Below are 24,158 nucleotides of genomic sequence, written 5' to 3'. Positions count from 1 at the left end.
TCTATCGTCAGGGCTATGTCTTGAAAGTATTTCCAAACTCTTTTCTTATTCTTCACTTGACAAGTGCTGTCACAGGGCTCCATCACTCCTAGACTAACAGCTACCAATAAACAGAAAATTATTTCCAACCAGCTAACATGCTGTTTACTTTCCAGAAAAATTGCACTTTCCAACCTGACAGTTGATCAAGGGGTATCCCGCTGCTGTCAGCAGGGAGAAATGTTTAAACACAGAGATGGGAGTTTAAACATTTTCTCATTATCACAGAATAAGGGGAAAAAACACAAATAAATAAATAAGTAAAAATGGCATCCAGACTCTCTAACCCCCCACTGGGATCGTAATGAAGCTAGGTCATGTGACCAGGAGGAGTGGGCTTTTATCTCCAGCCCCCAGTATCCTACTCAAGTGACACCTGTCACATGACCCAACTTCAGTCTTTTATCTGCCTTCCTCAGCCACCCTTTTGGGGAATTGTTTTTTCCAGAGATGTGTGGCCCATCACAACCATTGTCATGGTCTCTGTTAGTGCTGTTAGCTTGGTGTTTTGTGTCTCCTGGCCTCAAATCTCCTAGATCATGTCCCAAACATTACTTAAACATAATAAATTACAAAATACTACAAATCTAAAAAACCCAAAAGATCTCAGGGTGGAAAAAATTGCCAGTTTTATATTTTATAAATTTGTAAAAATTGTAATTTTTCTATAAGGAAGAGTGTTTATATTTTGAAGCACATATCCTCAGATTTGAACCTGCTCATTAAAGCAGGAGGTCAGTGAGCCCCAAGTACACCTCATTATAAAGTGCCTGCAACCATAACTAGCAGCTCCCTTGAGCTACAAAGAGAAGTTGAGCTGGGTGTCCTGAGCCATTCCACACCAACCAGAAACTCAATCTAACTCTGGAACTTAACTTGATTTCTTATTATCATCCTACCTTTCTTGGCCAGAAGAAACCCCATGGTCTTTGGCACGTTTAACTCCTCTGTTCCTTTTTTTTCTTTTGCTTTGCTATGTCTACCACCACCACCGTCAATACCGGTTGATTTTTAGAGTGCTTACTGTGCTCCAGTCACTGCTTTAGATACTTTAAATGCGTTAACTCCTTCAATCCACACAAACAACTCCCGGAGTTAGATGCTGTTATTATCTGTGTCTTACCAAGAAGTAAGTGAAAGTGGAGAGAAGTGTTTTGCCTGAGGTCGTATGGTTAGAAGCCAGAAGCCAGAGATGAACAAAAGCAATCTGGCTCCTGATTCTGCACAGCCACTCAGTGGCTTTTTGATAATTTTATAAGTGCACTTTTCTTTTTCTTCTTTCTCTGAGAACACATATCACTTGTCCTTTCCCAGGCCTATACACACTTTTAATCTTGTTTCCTTCAATCTCTGAAACTTCACAAATTCATTCATTTCTTTATTTTTTTCCACAAAATCTCTGTAAGCATGACTGTGCACAATTTCAGGTGTTTGGCATACATTACTGAGTAGAACACATCGTAATCCTTGTTCCTTTAGGGTGTATTTTTTACAGGGGAAGACAGAAAATACACAATAGACATAAAGCATTGGCACACCATGTATGGAAAAAAGAACAAGAACAAATAGAACATGGCTAGGGAGAAAGGGCCACTGGCTTGCAGCTGCAGACTGGTGGAGGAGGAGGAGGAGTTCAGCACATGGACTTTGGGGGATGAACCACACCCAGACTAGAGCAGGTGAAACAATGGAGTGCTCATTGTATAAAATTGGGGAATGAAGATTTGAATGATATTTTAGAAACATATACAAGCTTTATTAAGGTTTTGAATAGGCAAAGCCATTAAATGAAGGAGAAAATAAAAAGGAAATTTGAGCATAATTTATCTTCTGTTATAAAGAAGTTAATTTTGTCAGATTTTTGAAAAGCCCTTAGATAAAAAAATAAAATGAATTGGGCTGGAGATTTAGCTCAGTGTTTCGGCGCCTGCCTCACAAGCACAAGGACCTGAGTTCGATCCCCAATATCATTAAAAAAAAAAAAAAAAAGAATCTATCCTTGCAATAATAGGATCTTACCAGAATTATTCCAAGTATAGCCTGTCCAAAAGTCACTATCAGGAAACCTTGTTATTAGATGGGATGTTAGAGGTAAGCCCTTCTAACCTCTGATCCTGGAATCCCTTCTGTAGCTCTCTATATTTTGGGAGGCAGAGGATGTCTACTACTGTGTGGGATGTCAGTCTACTGTTGTTTCATCTTGAATGTTGCTGCTGCATCAGAATTAGCACCCTGGAGATTGCAATCTGTCCTCGCTCTGTGGCTATCCAGAAGAGGGTGACAGCCCTTAGTGTTCTGAAAAGAGGATGTCTGACCCCAAGGTTTTCCCTTTCTGCAGCTCTTCTTCCCTATGTCTCGGCCCACAGGTCATCTCTTCTGGTAACCATCTTCTGAGCATGCAGAGGTAGAGACAGGCTGGGGAGAGCAGACTTTAGGGCCAGAGTGTGCGCATCAAATCTTAGCCTCTTACATGGCTTCTTAGAGTTCCCTGTGAAATGGGGACTCACCGCACTGATGTTGGAGTCTCGTTAAGAGGATTAAGGAGGATTAGACCGACAAACTAATAGGTCTACAATCAATATTTATTTCAACATGATGTTTCTTTTAAAATACGATGTGTGGAGCTGAATGTAATCATTTAAATGTAAAGAGTAAGCTGTTCTCCTCTGAGACATGATCTTAGTTCTTCATTTATGTAGAGGGGAAGTGTTAGCATTATCTTTTGGGGACAGTGATATTCTGCTATTAATTCATGTTGTACTTAAAATTTCCAATTTCTACTAAGTCTCAGCCTTACTTAAGTTGTAGATATTTTAAGATCAACTTGTAAGATTTAAAATCAGATAAAATTTGATAAAAATAATTATTTCTCTGGCTTGTGGATCATTAGTTTCTAGCCAGGTCGTAATTCTTTGAATTATGATCCAAAGATAAATATCAGTTGCCTCTTCAAGAGTTGTGTATCCTACAAATCTGGTGGGTGTGTATTAGTTTACTGCAAAGATCACAGAGCTTTTCATTTGAACTCTAGCACAATACCACTGAGGAGTTAACTTGGTCAAGCCTTTATTTCCTCTTTCACAATGTGCAAGTGATAAATTAATAACAATCATAATTTTTTAAGTAGTTGTATGACTAAGTTGTGCACCTTCTTTGGTTTTATTCAAGCAGTTTTGAAATCAGAACAAATATTGAATCACAACGGGACTCAATCTAAATCCTGTACACAGCACTTTCAGTTGTTCTCCAGGTTGAATAGCCATTGTTCTCTGAGCGCACTTATCTACCTGCATTCAGCCCACTGTTTCATCTTTCAGGGACATCTGGGAAGTCTTTGTCCCATGCCTTATCAATACTCATGAAGGCAGACTTCTTTGGACTGTCTGTATGTGTCTTTCCTTCTTCTCACTGAGACACTGGGTGGATAGTTACTATTTTTTAATTCTCTCTTAATTGGTTCCTTTTGTGCTTCTAAAGGATATGTAGAGGTCTCTAAGCTACTACATTTCCTGAGATAATCCCTTGACAGAAGTAATTTGAGTTTCCTTGGCTTCTTTCAGAAAGAGTCATTGTAGACAATGGCACAGACAGTTCTCCCTTTTCTCTTGAGGGTTGTGTGTGTGCACACATGTGTGTCTGATGGTGCAACAGGGCTTGAATTACATCTTTGGAATTCTTTGCTTTTATCTGTCTATTCAGTGTCTGCATCATCAAATGGAAGCTTAGGTTCCTTATCCCTTTTGCTATTCCCACAATTAGGACTCAGTAGAAGGAGACAGGCTGAAATTTAATTCTAACCAGCAGCTCAATCTCAACTCCTAAAACCTAGACAGGATGGGGTGGTAATGTATTCTAAAAATCCATTTAGTGAAGAAGTACCCCCTAGGAAATCATAAGAAATAGTCTTAAGCAAGTCCTTTTGACCATCTTCTTTAGATTTTCTAAACTTTAGATTAATCCTCTCCTTGCTACAGAAGTTCTTTTGTTGGGGAAAATTGTAAGTGAATGCAAGAGCAACAGGCCTCTGTAAGAACCAACTCTGTCTTCAAAGTCCTTCAATTATCAGTCTCCCATCTCTCCTGTTGGGAAATCCATCTCGTGGTGCAGAGATCTCTCTATCAAGATGGATGCAATTGTTCACAAGTCCTCTTCTCAGGTTATTTGCAATATTTGAGCCAGTCACTGTTAAATTCTAGGCAGCAACAATAGCCTTGCGTTGACTTTTTTCAAGTATTATGTATTAGTGTCTTGAACATCATATTGAAAATATTCCAGGTTAGAGGTGATAGTATATTTAACCTCTGGTACATGTGGTGTTAGATCCGAAGCTTCATAGTAAGCTGCAGCGAATGAAAACTGAAACAGCACGAATGTGGTCCTGGAAGGGAATAAAAATAAATAAAATGAAAAAAATAGACTTGTTTGTGGAATTGTACACACTGATAGAAAGGGTGACAGAGCATAAGAGACAGAGTATTTTATCTCTGCTAACAGGAACTGAGAAAGTTTAAAAAAAAAAAATCCCAAGCTTGTGGAGTAACTCAGTGGTTGAGGGATCACCTAGCATGCACAAGGTCCTACATTCAATGCCCAGCATTTCTTAAATAACTAAATAAGTAAAAATCTACCTCCAAGTGTACAAAGCACAGCTGTAATTCACCACAACTCACTGTTCAAAACATACCAATCTTTGAAACAATATGCAAAAAGTGCCTATGGCTGTGCCTGACACATGCTATTCATCCAGAAAATTTTAGTTCTTCTCTATTTCTGTTGTGCACACCAGTGTACATTTTTTCCTCATGTCTGAAACTGACTTTAGAGGCTTTATCATGAGTCCTAATTTTGAGGAACTGCTGCCATTTACCAAGTCCTAATACCCCAATTTATGTTTTTACGCTCCTGAGAAATGAATATTTTAACATAAATTCAATTCAGTAGAAAAGATTTACAGGCCTCTAGTGTCTGTGTGATTACAGTTTTCAGTCTCTCTTTAACTCTAGCACTCTGAGATTTTTTTTGTGGATCCCAAGACATTTATTAAACAGTTTAATTGTGCTAGCAATTTCCTTCTTGTGGTTCATCTCCTACTGGTTTTATCTCCTTATGTTAGTATTGAGGCCTAGGGACATCACAAGATTACTCCAATGGAGGCTAAAGCTGTCTCCTGCCTCCTTCAATTTGCTGCACAGGCACCAAGCTTGGCGCATGTCACTTAACTGTTCTTTCATCACCAATATATGTCTACAGGTAACAATTCTTTGTCAAAGGTCATTGTAGACAGAAAAGCAAGGTTCTCCCTACTTCCTGGATGCTAAGTAGGACAAAAAACAAACAAACAAGCAAACAAAAAAACAAACCATAACAGCAACAATAGAAATAATGCTTATGAATTACCATGACCTGAGACCTATTTTGTTAGGATCCTTGATAATTTTATAAAGGGCAAACCCTTACATTTTTAGACTATAGTAAAAGTTCTTTTTTCTCTTAAGAGTAGTTGATTAGAAATGGCAATAATTACACAGCAAAAACTCTGCTCTATAAAATATTGTGCTTAGAGAATATCATATTATTGTATTGCCAATTGTATATTGTCAAAATATAAATTTGGATATTTCATAAAATGCTCTGGGGAACAACTGCAATCCTATATTTTCCTGTTCTTTGAAGTCATATTGTAGATGAGCCAGAAAGCAGCCATCTTTGATATGTATAGTGACAAAGATAGAGAGCCAAGAGAAAAAGAAAGAAAAAGAGAAATCCAAAGAGCTGGCTCCTGCCCTGTGAGTGACACTGGGAATGTGTATAGAGCATATGCCAAGGCTAGGCCTGAAAGTTCTGTGAGGGAGCATGCCATGTTGTGCCAAGTGTCACAGTAGAGTGTCTGTGGTTTGGGATCCAGCTAGGGTCCCCTAAGGGCTGGCTGGTCCTGCACATGGGTTCTACCCCTTTACCTATCACAGAGGGCCTGTATGGGAAGTGTTCATGTGACATCTAGGTCTTCTGCATTATGGTGGCTTTTGCGGTTGTTTCACCTGGTTTTCCATGCGTGCTAACACAGCTTCTTCTTTTAGAGTATAGTAGGTTTGGGAAAATCCTCTACAGAAGCTCTTCCTCCTCAAAATTACCTTGGAAGGTAATTTGTACCACCGAGGTGACCAAATATCCTGGCTTATTGAAGACTGAGCCAATTTCAGCAATGAATAGTGTGCATTCTAGGAAGCCCCCACCCAACTCAGGCAAGCAGCCCAAGGGGTGCTGCTTGCCCCTTCCTGTGATTTTATCTTGTCAGCTGACAGAGAGAACTACCTAATAAAGGGAAAACAGTGTCAGCTCTATTGCTTTGTTTCACCTGTGTGGGATGATGGTCTCACAATGATCTGTAAGTTCTGTCCTTGGAGTCCTATCACACCTTTGGGAGTGGTAGACACAAGTGAGACACATTATTTTCCTTTTCCTCAACCTAGGAAATGGAGTTCTAAGGAGCTAGGCTGCTTGTCCCCAGAACTGGAGATAAAGAGCTAGACCCTGAACAGAGGTGCTCTGAACTGGTAAAGAGTGTTCTAACTACCTAGCAGCAATAACTTTTCTATTCTGTCCATAAGGATTCTCACTTTTGGGACCACTTACCTGGAAGGATATTGATGACCTCACTCCTTCTTTTCACCAGCATTTTCTAAACTGGGCTGGGCAGTGATTCTTCTGGTAGGAGGCCAAAAGGTCACACATTTCTGGCTTTAGCCTCACTCCTGACACTGTAAACAAAGACTCTTCTGCAGGGAGGAAAAAAGAAGAGCACCAATATATTATTTCCTGGAATCTTCTACAGGGTAGTTTTTTATGTCTATCATAACATTTGTCACCTCGAAAGACATCAAACTATGAGCCAGACTCATTTATTAATACTTTATAGGGACTCAGTGGTGACTCACCTTACTAAATTACTAATAGCTCTCAAATGCTTCCTATTTGGCTTGGTTCAATGCATATTTACCAAATGAACACTCAAGCTAGCCTTTGAATATGGTATAAACAGTAAGAACTGGGACCCACACACATATAGAAGGGACAAAACTAGATTCAAACAAACAATTATATTGCCCCTCTGCCTGGGTCTTCTACAGAGCATGGAAGAAACACAGATAAGGTGCCCTTTTGAGTCTTGGAAGGTGACGATGCACTCAATAGTTAAGGGCTTCTGGGGAGCTTATTGCTGGCTGAGGGATTATCAGGAACAGAGGTATGGGAGAAGGAAGTCATTGGGAGAGTTCCAAGCAATCCCGTGAGGTCAGAATGTGACAGATGAGAAGATAAAGTTGGAAAAGGGATTGGAGCCGATGGTGAAGGGAGTGTAGTCCCCACGATGAGAGACAATGTGCATTATACAGGGCTGGATATGATTTGGGAAATTCTAAAATCCTTTTAGGTATTTTAAGCAATCCTATGTAAAGCGACTCTAAAGCACACCTTTTGTAAATTAAAAAATAACCTAGTTTGAAATATATGTGTGTATATGTGTATACATATTTCACTTCTGATTCATGTACAGATGCTCCTAGACTTAGTATGGGGTTATGTTCTAATAAATCCATTAAAAGTTGAAAAATTCAAAGTCCCTAGGCAAAATATTTACCTCTGAAAAGGGAAGAAAGAAAAAGAAAGAATTTAAGTTTGAAATGCACTTAATGCAGCCAACCTAGCAAATATCAGAGCTTAGTAATACAGTCCTCAGTACACTGAGGAGGATCAGCTGCTTCCCCTCATGACTGCTTGGTTGACTAGGAGCTGTGGCTCTCTCTTCCTGCCCAGCATGGACAGAGAGTGTCATAGGCCTGAGATAAGAATGACATTCAAAATTCAAAGTATAGTCGTCCTTTGATTCAAGGAGCCCTTCAGATACCAAAATCCAAGTATGCTCAAGTCCCTTAAATGAAATTGCATAGTATCTGCACTTATCTTATGCACATCCTCCTGTATACTTTCTTTCTTTCTTGTTTTTTTGAGACAAGTTCTCCCTATACAGTCTAAACTGACCTTGAGCTCCTGGCAGTCTGCCTGCCTCAGCCTTCCCAGTGATGGAATTACAGGTGTGTACTACCACTCCCAGTGCCTCCTATATACTTTAAGTCATCTGTAGTTACCTATAATATCTAATATAATGCACATGCTATGTACATGGTTATTGTACTGTATTGTTTAAGGAATAATGGAAAAAAATAGTATATGTTTAGTCCAACTGGAATTTTTTTCCTGAATATTTTTGTTCTGTGTGATCAGTGAAAGACCCACAGCTGAGCAATCTTCGGGCACAGGGGATCCATTATAAAGTTTCTGCTGAATGCGTGTATGTCTTTCATACTATTATAGTCAGCTAAGTTAGTTAGAAATATTATAGGCAATCAGACAGTGATAGGTCCTCAAAGGAATCAGTGAAGAAGATAAGAGCACAGGTGCTGGGTGGAGACAAATTCATTAAAGGCCAAACCTCAAGACAAAGATGAAATGACTACACATACTTCCCCAGGGGTAAACAATAATGTCTGATGTTTTAAATACACATCAATCACCTGGATGGGAGACCAAGACCTTAATCCATCCCTTTCAGGAAAGGTCCTTTTTCTTTCCATGCACACTTGCTGTGTGACTTGCTTCCCCAATGGATCAATAGTGCTAAAGTGTCTGTACTTATAATCTCATTAGTTGACCATAGCTTTATCCCACCTTATGCCCATCTCATGATTTTGCTCTATAAAATTTCTTTGAGAAGTGGGCTCATGGGCAACCCACTTTCTGGATCTCCTTCTGTCTTTCTTAGACAGATTCCTGTCTTTTTCTTAATAAATATTTCCTATTTTAACCTCCATTGTTCCTAGAACTTATTCTTTAATTTTAGAGAATACAAACTTGGCATATCAGACATTGAACAGATTGGGAGTTATAATATGCCCTGTATATTATTTGGAGGTCCTACATCATCCCCACCAACAAAAAAATAAAAAAAATCATAAATTAAATCATTTGTCAGTTAGGGACTTGGTTAGCTGAGCACCCTGGCAGTGTGCATTTTCATAAATGCTCATATTTATCAAGTGCCTCTTGCTCCTGAGTGCTTACTAAACTAGAGTGATGGACCATGTCCTCCAAAAGTTAATAGTTTTACCATTTGTGAATGGGGAAAATGAAACTTCCTAGAAGATTGATGTGAGTTTAAAGCATATCTATGCAAAATACCTTGTGTAGTTCCTGGTACACAGTATGTTTTCAATAAATAGTAGCCATTGTTACAAATCTTAGCATCAAGCATCTGGGAAAGTAGCAAGAGCAGAAGTCACACCATCACAAAAGCACACCCACAAGCCTTGCTCAGGGCACCCAGCCACTTGGACATTCCTTTCTAAGGCTTACAATCTGTACGGGGCCAGGGGATGTAGCTCAGTGGTGTAGGATGTAGGCCACCTGTCTGGCAAATGCAAGGTCCTCAGTTCGATTCCTGGTACTGGGGCGGGGGTGGGGGGAGAAAAAGAAAGAAAGAAAAAGAAAGAAAGAAACAATCTGTATAAACCTGTGTTGCTCAAAATGTCTCACAATTTCACTTCTATGTTTGGTTCACCAAAAGCATAAAATGCCTTAATGATATTGTTTTCCGGAAGCTGCTTACACCCATATGGAAGAAATAAACCTGCAATGGGGTTGGCCCAGCCTTCTTGAGTACTATGGATAGCTTGTGGCCCAACTTCCTTGGCTTGGAATTACATTTTTTCAGGGCTGCAAAGGGCAGACATCAAGTTCTCTTGATGTGCATAAGACATTTTTACAAGGACATTATGATATGTGCTTTTGCAGTTTACTTTCTTTTTACTCATATCATAGCACAAACAGTTAAAAAGCTTAAATAAACAGTGTGTACATTTTACAGATGATTATCAAATCAATTCAAACCCACGGCTGGGGATTTAGCTCGGTGGTGCTATGCCGGCCCTGCAAGTGCAAGGTACCGAGTTCAATCCCCAGAACGAAAAAAAGAAAAGGATGTTAACTCAAACCCAAACCACCTTGGGGATGTCTCTAAGGGAAAAGGCTCCACTTGCCTTAGGGATATTGGCGCAAAAAGCTGGGGATTTCACCTCTGGCTTCCTTGTCCTTCCAAAGCAGCAATAGTTTGAGAGAAAGAAGGGTAGGAAGGGAGAGACAGAGAAGAGGAGAGGGAGAAAGCAAGAGAGGGATGAGGGCGGGGGGGAGAATGGGTACATTTGGCCAAGGACTGGCAGACTCTCCTTCCCAATTTAGAAAAAGGAAAAAGCGGGGAACAAGAGGAAAGTAAAAAGCTGTAGAGCTGCTTCCTTTCAGCAACCTCACAAATGCAAAATCTACTCTGGTGACTCCTCATTAACAGACGGAATCTGACAACATAATTATTGCAGCTGCTTTGCACTTTGAATAAATACATATGAAAGTGGGTGTTTAAAATTTTTTTGAGAAGAAAAATTCAGGCATCTAGACAGTCAATAGGACAAGTTTATTTAAGACTTTTAGATTCTTATGTACTTAGATCATTTCAGAATGAGATAATGAGACAGTTAGTTGTCTTTCAGTCTAATTGAGTTCCTAAGCTCAGGGCTGCTGACTGTCACCCCTTTCAAACTTTGCTTTAACTTTCCTTCCTTTAGAAATCTGATCCTGGTGTCTCCATTTACTCTTCCTGACTGATAACCTGGAGAAGGCGGGTGCACTGAAGTGCAGAAAGTGACTTAATGAGATTGAGGGGCTAAATAACCTTTCACAGGAAACAAGTTAATCAAATCTCTTAGGCGAGCCTGTAATGGCGCAAAGAGAAAGCACAAGTCAGAAAGCAATCTTGGAAATTAAACTGTGCTTTCCAAATGTCTTGCCATTTCCCTGGTCATGTAGTTTTAGCACTTCTCTTACAAGTCAGCAGCCGGTCAGCTGGAGTTGCTCAGTGCATGTAATTATTCAGAGTGCACACTTCCTTATGATGAAGGTGATTTTAGCTCATATGTGTGTAGAGAGGCTTCCTGTTCTCAAAGCCCAAAGGTTCGCACAGTACCTTAAGTTAAAGTTGCCGGACTAACACAGAGTGCTCTATGGGTACTGAACACACTAAAAAAAAAAAGTACTCTACGATACTTTCCCACTAAAGCACATGATCTTTTCATCTCCCCCTACCTCTCCTTCTCTCCCAGGACCGCACTTACATGGATCCTTGCATTCCAAGAGCTAAATGTTTCTAGAATAATGTTCTGTGTCATCTTAACTCGTTCTTTTAAACAATAAAGAGAACACTAACATTAAAGATTTTAGAAAGAAAAAATAGTCTCTAATCCCTCTAAACTAGAACATTTTAATCTTGTGTACTACCTTTCATTTTTGTTAATATGCACAATAATCTCCATAGGCTTATTATAGCGTATAGTTCATACTTTAGCTTTGTTTTTTCTTCTGGTATCAGGGATGGAACTCAGGACCTTTCACTTATGAGGCAGAGACACTGCCACTGAGCTAAATCCCCAACCCTTGAATTCTAGTTTCTTATAGCTCATATCCTAGCAGAAATAGTTCCATAATGCTTCACCCTCCTGTTAGTTACATTAAATGGTTATGTAGTGTTGCATGCTGATTTAATAATACCTACATTTATCCAATAGGTTATTTGGTATTTAATATTTAAATTGTTTATCTTTTATTTTATAATTTTAAAATATAGACACCAGTACAATGGACATATTAGTCTAGTGTTTTTCCCTCTTCAATTGTTTTTTAGGAATAATTTCCAGAAATAACTGTCCAGGACTGAAAGTATGAGCATTTAACTATATGGTTCCTTATAAAGTTTGCAATCTTAGTTTGCAAAGCTTGCCTCCATTTACACTTCTGTCAGTGGAGAATCATTTTACCACAACCTCACCAGCACTGGGAGTCATTAGGTTAAAGGGAAAAAATAGCTAATTTAACAGCTACTTGTATTTGTTTAACCCCAGGTAAAGCTGTGTATTTATTCCATCTGTTGGTATGCTCTTCTTTTTCCTTTTGAATAAATTGCTATTTTATGCCCATGCCCCATTTTCCATTTGATTCTTAATGTTTTTCTTATGAGACTGACTGAGTTATATGGTGAAATAAAAACAAATCCACCATTGAGTAAGAAATCTTAAAAACCCAAGGGTGATTGTATATATTATTGTAAAAAGGGAGAAAAAACCCCAGGAAAGAACAGAAACTAGAATCAGATGGCATTAAGGAAGGGGTCAGTAGCAATGGGGTGTGAGTCTCTAGTAAATATAAAATTGGTCTCTCAATTGTAAGGTTAAACATGTTACCTGGGATATATGGAATCTTTCTCAGGAAGGCTTTAAAATAATCATGGAGCCTGTGATGGTGGAAAGAATAGGTACTGGGAATCAAGACCTTGGTTCTAATCCCTGTTTTGCTCTACAGTTTCAGTGAGGTCTTTTTTAAAGACCTCCTTTTGAGCCTTGAACAGTGGGAAGAGAGTGAGTTGGAAGTCTGATGTAAAGTCTAGTCTTGGGTTTACCACTTACTGGCTGTGTGGCAATTGGTTTCTCTCAGTTCTAGTTTTCTAATCTGTAATTGAGGATAGTGATTTCATCCTCATCAATGAGTATACAGGTTGAATGAGACCTTTTGCTTTCTTTTTCAGTCTTAGAGATTGTGCATGTGAGGCAAGCACTCTACCACTGAGCTACATTCCAGTCAACGTGAATAAGAATTTATGTAAATGCACAGATGCCCAAATAAAGGCAGTTACTATGATTCTTCCTTAGGTGCCAGTGATGTAACTGTATTATGAGGGTATGGTCTAAGTGGTCTCCAGAATCCTTTCCCATTCTAAGGGTCTCTAACTCCTTCCTGATTTATCTTTACTTGAAGACTCAGCCCATGATGTTAACATATTTTACAAATTTAAAGGTGTGGAAGAGCTGGAGGATGTGGTTTACCCCAACATCTCCTAGCAATACCACTCTGTGAAACTCCATAAACAATGTTTGAATCCAAGATCTCCTCTACCATATCAGGATATGGGCTGAGGACAATTCTGAGTATAAAAGCCACTTTGTAATTTGCTTCTTACTATCTTGTTTCTCAAGTACTGATGCACAGAAGATTTAAAAGATGGAAAGGGTGATAATGGAATGTTGCAAATTCCTAGAAGCTGAACAAAGTCAACAAACCTGGCTTAGAATCTTCCTTCCCTCTTCCCCACTATCCCTACTCTGCTTAAATTTCAGTAAACCAGATAATAAAAGCAATAGACAGAATAAATATGCAGAAACATACAGAGTTAAACTGAGATTCATCAGTACATATCTAAAAACATTTAAATTGTTACAAAAAGATATGCAGTGATAAGGAAAAACTATAGAATACATGAGTTAAGATTGTGCTCCTATTATTAAAAATAATACAGCTTTAGAATTATACTAGATGGTGTTAAAAGAAACATGACATTCCTCTCCCTGGATGTTCCTTCTCCCCAGCCATTCAGACTCCTCATCCTTTGGGATCTACTCACAAAATCATCCTGAATCCCCACTGCCAATATTAATCCTGCCTCCTGTATACATTCAGAATAGTTTTTATGTTTTGTGACCTATAACTGTCTCCATACTCATCTTTTTCCTTCAAGACTGCAAGCTCTTTGAGGACAGGATCCATGACTAATGCATTTTTTGTGCCTTTCAGTATCACCTAATAGACACTCAGTAAATCTTTGGCAAATGAACTGGAACACAGTTCTCCCATTATGTTGAGTCTGTGCTGGATCCAGAGTCTTAGAGATAAGCAAAAATAACTGGAACAGATTCAGAAGAGAACAATGAACCAAAATGACTAAAGAAGTGGGACAAACAGAATCTCTATGTGGAAACAATAATTAAAAAAAAAAAAAGGTTAAAGGAATTCAGCCTAGGAAAGTGACCATTGGGAAATGATGTGATAGGCATCTTCAAATATATTAAAGAGATAATGTTAAAAGAAGTCCCAAAGTTTTTTTTTTTATTGGAGTAAAACAGATATGGCTCAGATTTTAACAGGGCAATATGAGTAGGGAGTGGAGCCTACCCAAGAGCAATCAGAGTACAACTATCAGGGTGGTGTGATGAATGGCAAAGGTAAATGCCGTGCCTTCCTCTGTCCTTGAGTGTGTGTGAGTATGTAGTGACAATACAGTTTGAGGCACAACATTTTTGCAAAATTACTTGTGAAACAACTGCAAGCTTTTAAGTTTTAAATTTTTTTCTAAGATGCTAAGACACGTTTTAAAAGAGAAGGAGGATTTAGTCCAGGAAAGAATGGTAGAGGCAGAAGCCTGGGATTTGGATAGAAAATGGAACCAACGCACAAAGAGAGACAGCCTTTGATGTCTTGACAATCAGGGACCGTGGCTTAAGGACCAGACTCTTAAATCACGTGGCATTTACTGCCCAAGATAAAAAAATACTTTTCTGGATCAGTGTGTGTACTTCAATATGGCTAGGTTCCAAAATTGGTCTTAACTTTCCAAGGGCAACATTTGGAAGGCTTCCTGTAAGAACAGCAAAGCCAGTTTTTAGAAGGGGCAGCTTAATGATTTTCTCCCCCTACCCCAAATCATTAAACAGTGTTCCTTTCCCAGAGCTCAAGTTCATGCTGAGGGCAAAGGGAATTAAATGGAGAGGCTAAACCTGCAACTAAGATTAGAGTGTTGCCAAGGGCCTAATTTTAGGTCCTTGCTGCCCCAGCTGACGTCCTGCACTGCGGGCTTAGCCACGAGGACTGCAAGTGTGTGTCTGAGTGAGGCAAGCCACGCCCTTGGCCATCTGCAAAAGCAATTAGCTTGCTGTTGGGTATGTTTGGAGAGGGACTACCAATAATTTCTCCTTTAACAAATGTTTCTTCAGGTGTTCAAGAGTCAATGAGGAAAAATGTTAGAACTTGGCAGACATTCCCACATGCTTGCCATTCTCAATATTCACGCTTTCCCACTTAAGAGCAACCCCCAAAAGGGAACTAATCCTGGAATTCCTGTTTTTTCATGGCAAATAACTCCCTGATAAATTTCCTCTGGCTCCAAGCTACAACCTAGAGAAAGTATCATTCAAGACTTAACATGATGAAAATTGACATGGATGGACTGGGGTTATTCTTTCATTTTGTGGGGAATTTCTACATCACTCTTCAGCTTGGATATAGGCTGGCCCCAGCTCTCCACATATTTCCCAGGCACAAGTTTCATGCTTTAATTGTCTTCTTCAGAGGGCAGACAATAAGAGCTGGCATCTTCCAGATCAAAGGGGAAACAGAATATATTTTAAAGTGACAACTCTGTTATCCTGAAACCAGAATAATAAACTGATACAAATGCAAGCTTCTAAATGATCCCATACTGAAATGCTACCAGAAAGCAAAATTTCTTGCATAATTATGGCAGAAAAACTCTCCTTATACAGCACTCTAAAGAGCATGTCTTATTTTTGCACAGTTCTCATGCCTGAGGCAGTGCACCTTAGGGAAGGAGATTTCGTGTCCCTGCAGGTTGGGAACTGTGATTGCCCACTGGTGCTTTCTACGAAGGAGGCTCTTAACAAAGGCTCTTTGCCAGGGGCAATGAGAAACTGGGATGCACTTCTGGCTCAGGGAATGTATCTTCCACGGATAATGTGCCCTTGGTCAAGGCTACTGTTGGTAAGGTGCACAGATCAATTCCAGCTGCTTCTCTTCATTTCTCTATTTTTCTTTCCAATTTTTCTGGCAGCTTTGCTTTTCCTGTCTACTTGTCTCACATCCTAATTTTGATCTGTCTCCCTATATATTTCTCCACCCTCCCTATAGTACACACACAAACATATGCACACACGTGCTCATGAACACACACACACACACACACACACACACACACACACACATCTCACCCCTTCTGTCTCTTGGCGCCAACCCTTTCATCTTCTCCCTCAGGGATTTGAGATGTCGCTGCAGGAAGTGCTTGTCCGCAGAGGCGGCAGCAGCAGAGCCCTGTGGCTTTGACAAACCTCATTTAATTGGGAGGAAGCCAGGAGAATTTGAAAGAACTGAAACATCCACGAAACTCCTTTTATCAGGCATAATTTAAACTCTGCATGGAAAAACCCCTATATGTATAAAGAAAAGTCAACTTCCCTCCTGCTGCGAGCACTCCTCATCTTCCCCCAGCACAGGCAGGTTCCTGCAAGATTCCATCTTTTCATTTTTCTAAAAGTGTCAAAGTAGATTTGGGCTCTGTGGCTGGGTGAACAGAGAAGGAATACAGATTATTCTGTCTCTGTCACTCGAGTACACACAGACACACATGAACATGCACACACACACACACACACACACACACCCTCTAGACATGCATGCATGCACCAGAGCCCCTCTGGTGGTGGTTTTGATTTGGATCATTCGGGAAGAATCAAAACCCAAGTTTCTAATAACATCAGTTTGGACAGTGATTGTTTCTTCCTAATTACCCTTCGAAAGGGAAGAGCTGGTGCTCAGAAAACTTTGAAGATCTTCAGCAGTTCTTGGTGTATAGATTAATAGACCCTGGAGGAGGGTTGATGGGAGAAGACTTTTTTAAGTAAAGAGAAAGGAATGTGTGTGTGTGTGTGTGTGTGTGTGTTTGTGTGCACGCGTGTACACCCAAGCATCTACACTTGTATGATGTGGTACGGTTAGAAATTCTAACTCCAGAAGAAGAAAGCCAAAAAGGATCTTGGGGGTTCAGATAATAAAACAGGGGCCAGGGCTGAAATGGGGGAGGGGTGTCAGGGAGGGAGAATAGTAGGTCTGTCTGCAAGGTCTGCCCTTCCACCCAGATGCCAAACCCTGTCCCTCCCTCCCTTCCAAATTCCACTTCAGATTCACCTTCATTCTAATCCGTATCACTTGAATTATTTTTGTTTCTCTAAAAAATTGCCTTTAGCACACACAGTCTCTGAACATCTGCATTTGATTATGCACAGATTTTAGCTGTTTAGATATGATTTGTGCTAATATGTGTACGAGAATGCCTTGTTTCCTCTTCCTCACTCTCTTTTCCTCCCACTCTGTGAGATCCTTGAGGCCAAGGACGAGTCTCTTGTTTCCCTCAACTTTTTATAGCACTTCATATGTTCTTGACACTTAATGGCAACTTAATAAATTCTAATGGCTGACTCTTCTTACAGGGTTAAGTTAAGACGTTAACCTCAGTTGTATGATTATGGCTTTTTTTGGACATCTTAAAGGGCTCACTTTAATAATAAAATTCCTCAACTAGTCTCAAACTAAGAGTTTTGGGCTATTGTAGGGCATTGTCTTAGATACGGGGAAGCTGCATTTGTAAATACTGGCAACTGGGTCAGACCTGACCATGCCTCTTGGACAGTAGCCCCTTCCCTTGCACTCCACCCCCACTCAGCGCACCCCATCCCTGCTCCCTCTCACTCCCATCCTAGTCTCCTTTTCCGGTCTGAGCTGCTCCTGGACTCTCCTGCTTGCCTTGCTTTCTCTAATTTAGGATTCTGAAAACTGTTTCATTTGAATGGTGGATATTTTCAAAGAAATATTGACAGTCCCCTCCAAACAGCTCAGGCCTGGACTGTGCTGCCCCTTCCTCTGGAGAGTCCTTTGGATCCACATACTGAGAAACACGAGGAGAACTCTGACCACATGATGACCAGTAGATCTCAGATTTGGAGGGTGACTTCAGGCCCCAGGCAGCAAGACTGATTTCAGGGAAACTTGTGTTTCCAGCGGGCAACCAGCCTCAGAAGGCACTTCCTTTCCTGAGGACCCCACCTCAGCACTTCCTTCTGCAGTATCACATTACCAATCAAGAAGGCCCAGCTCCCTTCTCTGGCATATCCGTGTCACCTATCATCTTACTCTCCGTGGAGAGAGAGAAGGGGCTTGTTAGAAACTTTGCTTTTGCTTCTTCTGGCAGATGCTGGCAAAAGCAAACAAGTCAGAAGCAAATTACATCTCGGCCAGTTCCTGGGAGTGTGTGTGTGTATGTGTGAGATGCTGGATCCTAGCCACCTCTCCTCACCAGTGCTTTAGAGCTTCAGGGACTCTTATGCAAAACTCAGGCAACATTGGGTCTCATCTTGCTTCTCAGAGACAAACTCATGTTTAACTTCAGTTCTGGGTGCAAAGTCTATGATTCTTCAACATTGAGAGAAATCATATGTATACATACACACTCAAGCTCACATGAGTGCACATACACACTCCCTCCCTCACCATCAGGAAGCTGGAACAGCTGAGGTGGCAGGGCCCTGAAATACTCATGGACAAGTGCTTCTTGGGCGGACACACGGGCTCGAGGGAAGCCTTTCAGCATCCGAGAGGCTAGGTCTTCTGCTTCAGGAACCTCACCCAGCCTGGAAAAGCAGGAGAGAAAAATACAGTTTCTGTAGAGGCCTCTATTCTGAAAAATAAAGGCAGGAAAAGTAAAGATCAGAAAATGACTAGACTTAGAATGATGTTTCAAATGGAACTTTCCTGGGATTACAAAACTTGATGGCAAGTCAAAAAATAATCCCCATACTGAAACTCTTACCTGTCCCCTTACTAAGATGAAGGAGAAAATCTCAGCACTGTTTTGTTTAGTTAACCTTCCCTCCTTCATGTCTCTGGGCACCGTGTACATGTAAGAGACATGGAATTGTCTGAAGAAACAGAGATATATAACTAAGAATTCTTCATGGAGGGATGCAGTGGCCCCAACCAAGCAGAAAAGTTTGACTGACAATATGGTCCAGGCTCTGGACTTCGAAAGAAGCATGTATAGAAGGCTGCAAGAAACAGAGGGAGAGAGGCAATTCTGAAGGGTGAAACTTTGCAGGGAATATTTTTATTTTTAGCATTTCTAAAGCTCAGCCTCAAGGTTAATAGCTAAATGGCTTTCTTGGTTCTCCTTGGGATGGAGTAGAGCAAGAGAGATAATTAAGTGCCCAAATTCCAGTAGAGATGAGAGTCCTCAAGTAGACTTTATGTTGAATTACATGAATTACACATTTGGACATGAGCTAACCCATTTATTGAGAAACTGTTATGTGCTAGTAGGTGGTTAGCTCTGGAAGGTACAGGGTAATCTGTTTTCTGATCGCTTAAATCTAGTAATCAAACATTTACCCAATGATATAAATGCGTAAGTACAACTGTAAAGACCTTGCTCTGGTCTGAATATTTATGTACTTCCAAAGTTCAAATGATATTAAAGGTGGGACCTTTAGGAGCCGATAAGGTTGTAAGGGTGAAGCCTTTGTGAATGGGATTAGTGTCTCATAAAAGAGGCAGCCTTAACCACCCTGTGAAGGCACCCCCAGGAGGTACCATCGAGGGGGCACAGAGCCCCATCCTAGAACTGCTGGTACCTCCATCTTAGCCATCCTAGCCTACTGAACTGTGAGCAATCAACTTCTGTTGATCATAAATGATCTAGTCTAAAGTTTCTTGTTACAGCAGCCAAACCAAGGGAGCTCTTACCTGTGACCTAGAACGGGAGGAGGTGGCCAGGGAAGATTTTCTTGGGAAAGTGCTGAGCTGAGAGCGGAGAGCTAAGAAACTGGGAACAAGTGAGGGGCAGGCTCGCAGAGGTGTCTGGTGCTCTTGCCGAGCTCAAGGTGGAAGGGAGAACAATGTGTTTAAAGGAGGGAAGTGATGATTCTTGGTGGGCTTGGTACAAAGAGAGGGAAAGGAGCCTGATGAGAAACTGGAGAGATTGGTTGGGTCCAGGAGATTCTGCAGGATCTCAGGGTCTTCATGTTGTACATTTACTTACAATGCTTAAAAGTTTTTGGCAATTTAGTGCCAGTCATTAATGTGCACCATCTCTACAACTCACAAATAGCTTTATACGGAGGGAAAAATGTGCAGATCTTGCAGGACAATTAGCCACACGACCGACACTCAGAAATTAAATTGTATGGCCGCAAATCAAATGAACAGTAGAGGGGTTTACTTAAAGTCCAATAAACACAACCACTTACAGCAAGAAATAACAGCTACTTTTTCTCTCTACATGCCACAAGAAGGAACACTGCAGTTCAGGCCCTGTGCTATAATCTGTCTAATTTTTGCATAAAATTTCCATAAGAAACTTTTAGGTATCTGATTCCCATGTCATAAAATTGTTTCTGCAAACAGATTGCTTCTCTTCAAGGCAGGAGTAATTTGTTTCACAGGCAAAGAAGAAATTTGGAAATCCCTAGTGCTTGCAAATTTTCAGGTCAGTTAGGACAGAAAGGAGCCTGGGGTGAATGTCTGCTTGTTAGCAGTGTCCTGAAAGAGGACTGCACAGCGTGCCTTGCCAAAATTTGGGAATGTGTAAAACATTGTCTACATGTGTGTCTCTTAACACATGTAAAACCTGACTGTTCTCAGAGAAATGACATGATAGTTTTAATTTCTTGGACCATCCTGACTCTGAATATGAAAATCTCCCACCCCTTCACAGCTACTGGCCTTCACAGCATAGAATGAGGCTGGTACTATGAGCCTTTTCCCTGGCATCCACAGAAAAGGGAAGGGGTTTAGCACAGGTAAAGTAGATGGCCATGGTAAGAAATATCCAGCAGTAGAAAGAAACGACGTCAGAGAAGTTGTCCTACAGTCTGCTGTTCAGCCTAAAAGTGAGAGTGTAGTTTAAGAGGTTACCGTAGAATCCGAGCAAGGCCTTGGTCTGCGCACACGTGAGCATGCGCAGTTCCACTATTCCTCTGAGGGAGTGGTGTGGAAAAGCTGGTAACACCTCAGCTGCTCTCGACTTGCACTTGCAGCTGGATTCACCTGACAGGGCGTAGACACAGCTGTGCACCAGATGATTCCTGGCTCCACCAGTTCCTCAGCTGGATGACTAAGACCAGATTACTTAGCTTCTCTGAGCCTCAGTTTCATCCTCTTTCACCCAGGAATGACATTCGTAAGGCTTGAAAGAAATAATAAATGCTGCACTTTGCTGAGCACATAATGAAGGAAAGAGTCTATTTCTGCTTTGTCTGCTGTAGTGGCTACAGCCAGTATGTGGCTGTGGAACCCCTGGAATTAGAATAATTTAAACTTAAGTGAAATAAATAAGTCACACATGTGTAAATACCGAATAGTTTCCCTGGCGTGAATAATCTGCAGCAACGCATAAGATCCTAATAAGATTACTAACATTTAGAAATGGGAAGAAAGGAGCTAAAGGTGTAGGGAAGGTGGGATGGGTAGGGGAAGAGTAAAAAGGGAAAAGAAAAAAATGTGAGAGAATGAAAAGATGAAAATAAAGTGTTTGTAGATGGGGAGGGGAGGAGGGGGTGAAGGGAGGGCAGAGGTAAGGGGAAAAAATGAGAACCAAGACTTGCCATGTAGAGGTACAAGATCCCAACAATGAATGTAACTGTACTGTATCCCTAAATGTACCAGTAAACTCAATTAAAGCTGAAACAAAACAAAACAAAACAAAACAAAAAAACTTAAGTAGCCATGTGTAACTGGTGGCTGCTGTGTTAGCACAGTTCCAGTCACTCCTTGTGTGGAGAGTCTGCACAGAGAGAAGTCCATGTCTGACAAAGGCATAAACAGACGGTGCTAAGAGTTGTGGGTCAGAAAAGCCGGAGTGATATGGAGAGGATTCAAGTCCTGCTCAGCCCTGAAAGGAAGACCTTGTAGAGAGATAACAGGAGACTGCTGGCATTATTATGACAATGGCAACAGCAGCAGCAGAGAGTATTAGATACTTTGCAGATTCAGAGTTGCTGTTTATTTTGGAAGCCAATTGTGAAATGAAAGAAAGCAACAGGGCAGAGTGAAAATTCAAGTATCTCTAATTAGGGGTTAGGGAGCCTGATTCTGCCGGCAGGGGAAAGTCTGCACATCTTGAGTAAAATGATGACAGCAGTCTCCAGGATGATGGGGAGTTTCGGCTTATATAGTGCTTTTCCAAATAAGAGTGGAGCATGGACACGCCCTGGAGAGCCCTGTCCCTCCGATGAAAGATCCCTTGTCAGTCTGTTGTTCTGTTTCCAGGGTATTTTACTCTCCTTTGTAGCCTTTTAAAGCATTGAACAGTGCATGGAGAAGCCAAATGACATTTGGTTAAACTATTCCACATTTTCAGTTAGGATCTTGGCTGGCGAGACTTCCTCTTCTCCTCACCTGTGAGTGTGTTTTTCTTTGACATCTGAGCTCCTTTTCCCTGTCTCTGATGTTTTCCTTACTGCCCTTTTTGCCTCCTCACTGAAGCAAAAAGAACAGAGCTTTGGCTAATTACTCTTAGATCAAATAATACTGGTTATTGTAATTGGTCATTGTCTGAAAACACTGGGTTCTTCTTAGCCTGGAGGTTGCCTGGCACAGCTTAGTTAGCTAACTATTCCTGGAATGTCTCTATTATCTGTTTTACTTTGCAAAAGAAACTAGGGATTTGTTGAAAGCTGGTAATAAAAGTTTGCCCTGGTCTGAGCTGAGGCTGCGTTGAGAGGGCCTGGGAAAGCATGACCTCCATGAATCAAGTTCCCCCTCCAATGGCCACTCAATGATGTTATTTGGTTTCCCTGTGTCAGAGAATAATAAGCCCACTACGTTTTCTTGCAGGCCAACACTCTGTGTTCTCAGGGCCTGGGGCATGGCTCAGGGACACAAAGCAATTTTAATGGCCAAACTCACTGAAAGTAAAATGGTTCATAGAGAAAAACTAACACAGTCCCAGGGGGCTGGCTCTCCCAGAGGCAAGTTACTGGGTTCCCGCTCTCAGACCAGGATTCTGGGGACTGTTGTTCAGTGGAAGGATGTCGATAAAAGTCTCTTCTCCCTGCCTGAGGAGAGTTCCCAGAGTAGTGCTCACCTGTTGCATATGATCTGAAGTCTGTGAGGCTTAGGCATCAGGAACCATTCTGGAAAGCACATAGACAAACATTAAAAAAACAAAAGCAACTCTTCAACTGCGGTCAAAAATATTATTAAAATTCTAAATGCTTGGCTTGACGCAGGATGAGAGGATTCAAGTATGGAGTAAGCTAGCCAATGATTTTTAAGGCCTTTTTTCACTTGCAATTTTTATGATTCATTGGGAGGTCAGGATGATGTGTTGAATTGTGTGCCCCTCAAATTCTTATGTTGAAGTCCTAGCTCCAAACACCTTAGAAGATGATGTTACATAGAAATAAACTTGTGGTGGCTATAATTAGTTAAGATGCAGTCCCTAGGATCAGCACAAATGCAATTTGACTGGCATCCATACAAAAAGGGAAAATTTAGATACAGATGTAGACAGGTATCTGAGAATATGACCTGTGGAAATATAAGAAGGTGGCCATCTACAAGTCCTGCTCAGCCATGAAGAGGGACCTGGGGGAGATGTCCCTTCACCGGCAACGGAAGGCCCTGCAGACATCTCTGGTTCAGACTTTCCAGCCTTGAATTGTGAGACGAAAATGGTCTACTGTTTAAACCACCAAGTTTGTAGCTCTTTGTTATAGCAGCCATGGCCAACTAATATAGTTTAAATATTCACACAAGCCAACAAACATTTATTTAACATGTAGTGTGTGCAGAGCATGTGCCAAGGGCTGGGAGAAGACAAAGAAATCAAAAGAAAGTCTCTCGCTCTTGCAGAGCTTACAATTCATTTGGGAGAACAAAGCACACGCACATGAAAAGTCATGTGACAAATGGTGGGGCAAAGCTGCAAAGACTCAAAGGTGGTGCAAAAGAAGGGGGGTGAATTTTATATGCAGCTGGGTAAAAATGGAAGTGAAACCTGCCTGGCTCAAAATTGGTGATAATAGAAATTATAATTTCATTTTGAGCATTCTACAACATTTATATTTAGTGACATGTGTTTCTATTACTTTTGGTATTGCATCTAACCCAATTAAAATCATAATCAACGACATAATTTTTCATTCCAGAAACTGTAAGTGAATATCTACTGTCTGGAAGGGCCGCAAGAAGTGTGGAGGAAACTAGATGATGCTGCTTATCAAATTTCCACTTTATTTCTCATCCAGATTGAGAAAAGAGTATTTCAACTCTCATTTAAAATGGTATATCTTCTTTATACTATTCTTAGGCCTGAAATATAGTTTTTTTTTTTTTTTTTTTTTTTTTTTGGG

General features: G+C 40.7%; 1 protein-coding gene across 7 annotated transcripts in view; it reads right to left on the bottom strand.

Moving 5' to 3' along the window:
* Nucleotides 1–1,992: 1,992 nt before the first annotated feature.
* Nucleotides 1,993–24,158, bottom strand: part of Cdk15 (cyclin dependent kinase 15) — a 99,921-nt gene continuing 77,755 nt past the window's right edge. For 6 of the 7 annotated variants that reach the window (XM_033764537.1, XM_010616136.3, XM_010616138.3 and 3 more), the window contains 4 exons: nucleotides 22,889–22,937; nucleotides 18,301–18,440; nucleotides 6,673–6,815; nucleotides 1,993–4,417 (listed from right to left, as the gene is read on the bottom strand). In XM_033764537.1, coding sequence (XP_033620428.1) covers nucleotides 6,706–6,815; nucleotides 18,301–18,440; nucleotides 22,889–22,937 — 299 coding nt within the window. In that variant the 3' untranslated portion in view covers nucleotides 1,993–4,417; nucleotides 6,673–6,705. Of the gene's footprint in view, nucleotides 4,418–6,672; nucleotides 6,816–15,968; nucleotides 16,318–18,300; nucleotides 18,441–22,888; nucleotides 22,938–24,158 lie in introns of those variants that run through there. The other variant, XR_004517515.1, reaches the window with a different exon arrangement.

This window comes from Fukomys damarensis, unplaced genomic scaffold, assembly GCF_012274545.1.
Source record: "Fukomys damarensis isolate Sample0158 unplaced genomic scaffold, DMR_v1.0_HiC HiC_scaffold_16, whole genome shotgun sequence".
NCBI lineage: Eukaryota > Metazoa > Chordata > Mammalia > Rodentia > Bathyergidae > Fukomys > Fukomys damarensis.
This window is presented reverse-complemented; position numbering and strand designations above follow the sequence as displayed.